The sequence below is a fragment of the Aedes aegypti genome, chromosome 1 (genome assembly GCF_002204515.2).
Source record: "Aedes aegypti strain LVP_AGWG chromosome 1, AaegL5.0 Primary Assembly, whole genome shotgun sequence".
NCBI classification, from domain to species: domain Eukaryota; kingdom Metazoa; phylum Arthropoda; class Insecta; order Diptera; family Culicidae; genus Aedes; species Aedes aegypti.
The window spans coordinates 275,790,000-275,793,366 of record NC_035107.1 but is presented as its reverse complement, the minus strand read 5'-3'; the positions used below and the strand labels follow the sequence as shown (position 1 = coordinate 275,793,366).

Below are 3,367 nucleotides of genomic sequence, written 5' to 3'. Positions count from 1 at the left end.
GACTTCGTTCTTGATTGAGGAGGATTCGACTGAAGAATAAGGAATAAGATCCATATTTGATAGTAATTTCAATGCCATGTTCTTCAAGTTAAAAGAAATATTTTTGGAACGTTTTTGTCTTTTTGCGTTATAAATTTTGGAATTTGATTGTCCATTGCAATGAAAAATGAATCTAATAGAAACTAATTTATAGAAGGGACGTGATATACAACAAAACCTTTGCAACTTATAAACCAATAAGCAACTGCGATCAGTGTCACTTTATTAATATACTTTCCTTAACACACTTTTTCTAGAAGCCCGGATCCCAGTCCGTTTCCTGAGGCACCTTGTTGATCTTGTAACACACCACCGTATCGCCTGCCTTCACCTCGATGTCCTGATCCACCAACCGCAGTCCGCATTCCACGTCTTTTTTAACTGTGTCCACCTCGTTCTTGAGGTGTCTCATCGAATCCAGTTGCAGCTCATGGGCCACGATTTCCCCATTCCGGACCAACTTGAATTTGGATGTTTTCTTGAGCATACCCTTCGTACACCGACAGCCCAAAACGGTCACCTTCTTTCGTCCTTCGTTGATGTCGAACAGTTGTAGAATGTTTGCCTCCCCCACCGTTTCTTCCTCATCCACCAGAGGTAGTTTGGAGTTGATTTCTTTTTTCAGATCATCTACTAGTCGGTAGATAATGTTCACCGGTCGAATCTCCACATCCTTAACCTTTTCTGGAACGTTTACAGAAAATGCATAGACTACGGCTTTGAAAAGCCGGGCGAGCTCTATATCTCCTTGACTGACATCGCCCACACCATAGTGGACAACGTCTAACCGGCAGTTTTCGTTTCCGTCGTACGTCTCCAGGACGTCCAGAATGGCCTCCACCGATCCATGCACGTCACCTTTGATGACCACGTTCACCCGGGGGGTCGGATCGTCCGGAGCAGATTCCTTCGGACGCGGTCCTTTGTTTCGCCTCCGATAGAATCCAGCTAACCGCTGTTGTTCCCTTTCTGCTTTGTACTTTTCATCGTGTTCCATTTGCTTCAACATGATAGCATCCTTGTCGCTTTCGGCCTTTTCCAGCTTGGCTTGAGCCTCCCGCCATCGCATTACCGAATGGGCAACTTTCTCGGATTCTACCTCCAAGATCACCTCCCCTGCAGATGGCAGTTCGCGCCAACCAAGAATTTCAACGGGCATCCCGGGTGTGACTTCGGATACTGGCTGTCCAGCGTGATCGAATAATCCTCGGACCCGGGCCCAAGCCAGCCCGCTAACCAAAACACTTCCCTTTCGGAGGGTCCCTCGAGTGACGATTGCGGTAGATAGCTTTCCTCGACGGGAATCCACTTTCGATTCAACTACAACTCCTTCCATCGGGCCAACATATTCTCCCTTCAAACCCATCAGAGTGGCTTGTGTGCTGACCGCTTCGGTTAGTTCCTCCAGGTTGGTGCCTTGCAAGGCGGAGACGCCTAAAATACAAATAATATGAACAAATGGTTCAAGTAATAGACAGGGCTGGTAGTGACCGACTGCCTTAAATACATTCTTCTTGGCATTACACTGAGACAAAGCCTGCTTCTTAGCTTAGAGTTCAATGAACACTTCCGCAGTTATTAACTGAGAGCTTTCTTTTGCCAAAGTTGCCATTTTTAAATTCGTGTAGCAAGTACGATGATACTTCATGCCCAGGGAAGCCAAGGACGTTTCCATTACGAAAAGATCCTGGACCGACCGGGTATAGAACCCAGACATCTTCAGCATGGCTTTGCTTTGTAGCTGCGGACTCTAACCACTCGGCTAAGGAAGGCCCAAAAAAGAGACCTGCTACCAACCCTGAATCAGCGATAAATATGACCTACCAACGGCAATTGTATCTCCTCCGAATCCTTCAAGGGCAATTCCGTTCTGCGCCAATTCCTTTTTGACTCGATCCGGATTTGACCCAGGTTTGTCGATCTTATTAATAGCCACAATGATAGGAACATTAGCCTCTTTCGCCAGATACAAAACCTCTTTGGTTTGTTCCATGACTCCATCGTCGGCCGCCACGACAAGCACAATGATATCGGTCAGATTGGCACCCCGGGCCCTCATCGCACTGAAAGCAGCGTGTCCAGGCGTATCCAAAAACGTCACTCGCTCGCCATTGTCCAGCTCTACCGTGAAAGCTCCGATATGTTGTGTGATACCACCGGCTTCACTGGCCGCCACCGAAGCCCCTCGCAGTGAGTCCAAAAGGGTCGTCTTTCCATGGTCCACATGCCCCATCACTGTTACCACCGGTGGCCGTTCCTGCAAATTCTCCGGCGGTGGGGGCGGCCTCGGTAAAACATCGCGATCCTTGACCTCCTCCTTGCTGGCGATCGTCGGAGCGGCCACAATTTTCATCTTCAGCCCACATTTGGTCACGATTTCCTTGATGATTTTCTGATCTTCCAGGCGAGCCTCCGGATCGATGTTTCCCGCTCCTTTCACGTACAGCATAACCTCTTGGATGTGCTCAAGATCCAACTCGCAGGATTTGGCCAACTCCGCAACGGTCATATTGCGCCAAACGTCCACCACTCCGCTGGTTTGAATTTTGTTTTTCTTCTTCGCAGCAAACTCTATCACGCGGGGCGCTTTCTATAATCAAAATGTAGAACGTAAAGATTAAATCCTATTTTTTGTGATTTTCGATTGGCATTTGAGTTATTAAACTTGATTGATGTTTAACGAACTGCATGAAAGATACCTACCCTTTCTTCGGCAGTTTTCCGTCGTTTTTGATTGCAGGCACTCGCATGGAAGAACCGTTGCTGCTCGATACAGGCTCCCTGTAAAGCGGCGCCCCTTCGCCAGAGAAGCGCTTTCGATTGTACGATTTCATTGGTGGCTAACCTTGGGATAAAAGGGAAATGTGGGTCAATCATTTTCTTGCACCGTTGACGACTAGCATACCTCTTGATCACTGAGCAAAAATGATACATTGGCAGTTTTTGGGACAGAGAATGGAATAATTATCTTGTTTTCACTTATTTCTGCGATTTTTACACAAAAATTCACTTTTATTTGCAACTGTTATGTGATTTTGTTTTGGTTGGTGTAGAAAAACAACACATTTTGACGTTTCTTGCCGGGCGTGCGAAGCACGAGACACCAAAATCAGCTGTTGCAAGGTTGGTCAAAAACAAGAGGTCGTCCCGTGGTGAGTAGTGCATATGGCTGCGTACTTTTCAAAAGCTCTCAGTAAATGCCATCTATCGGCAAAAAATATGCACAGCTTTACGTACGTGAGCTTTGAGAAGACATCTAACGGCGAAAATAGTGTTCTTGCAGTTGCACTTTTCTTCGAACGCTGATAAATTTCCACCCAGTGCGTGG

General features: G+C 46.8%; 1 protein-coding gene across 1 annotated transcript; it reads right to left on the bottom strand.

The window, feature by feature from the left end:
* Positions 1 to 226: 226 nt before the first annotated feature.
* Positions 227 to 3,127, bottom strand: LOC5577397 (translation initiation factor IF-2, mitochondrial). Its single transcript, XM_001656421.2, has 4 exons — positions 2,945 to 3,127; positions 2,743 to 2,884; positions 1,864 to 2,629; positions 227 to 1,473 (listed from the first exon to the last, which is right to left on the bottom strand). The coding sequence occupies exons 1-4, from the start codon at positions 2,971 to 2,973 to the stop codon at positions 293 to 295; spliced, it is 2,118 nt and encodes a 705-aa protein (XP_001656471.2). The 5' UTR covers positions 2,974 to 3,127; the 3' UTR covers positions 227 to 292.
* Positions 3,128 to 3,367: the final 240 nt, after the last annotated feature.

Coding starts and splice junctions, on each gene's coding strand:
- LOC5577397 (XM_001656421.2), bottom strand. CDS start 2,973: ATGTATCATTTTTGCTCAGTGATCAAGAG. Junction 2,885..2,944: donor TTTTGCTCAGTGATCAAGAG/GTATGCTAGTCG, acceptor TTTTATCCCAAG/GTTAGCCACCAATGAAATCG. Junction 1,474..1,863: donor AGGAGATACAATTGCCGTTG/GTAGGTCATATT, acceptor TTTGTATTTTAG/GCGTCTCCGCCTTGCAAGGC.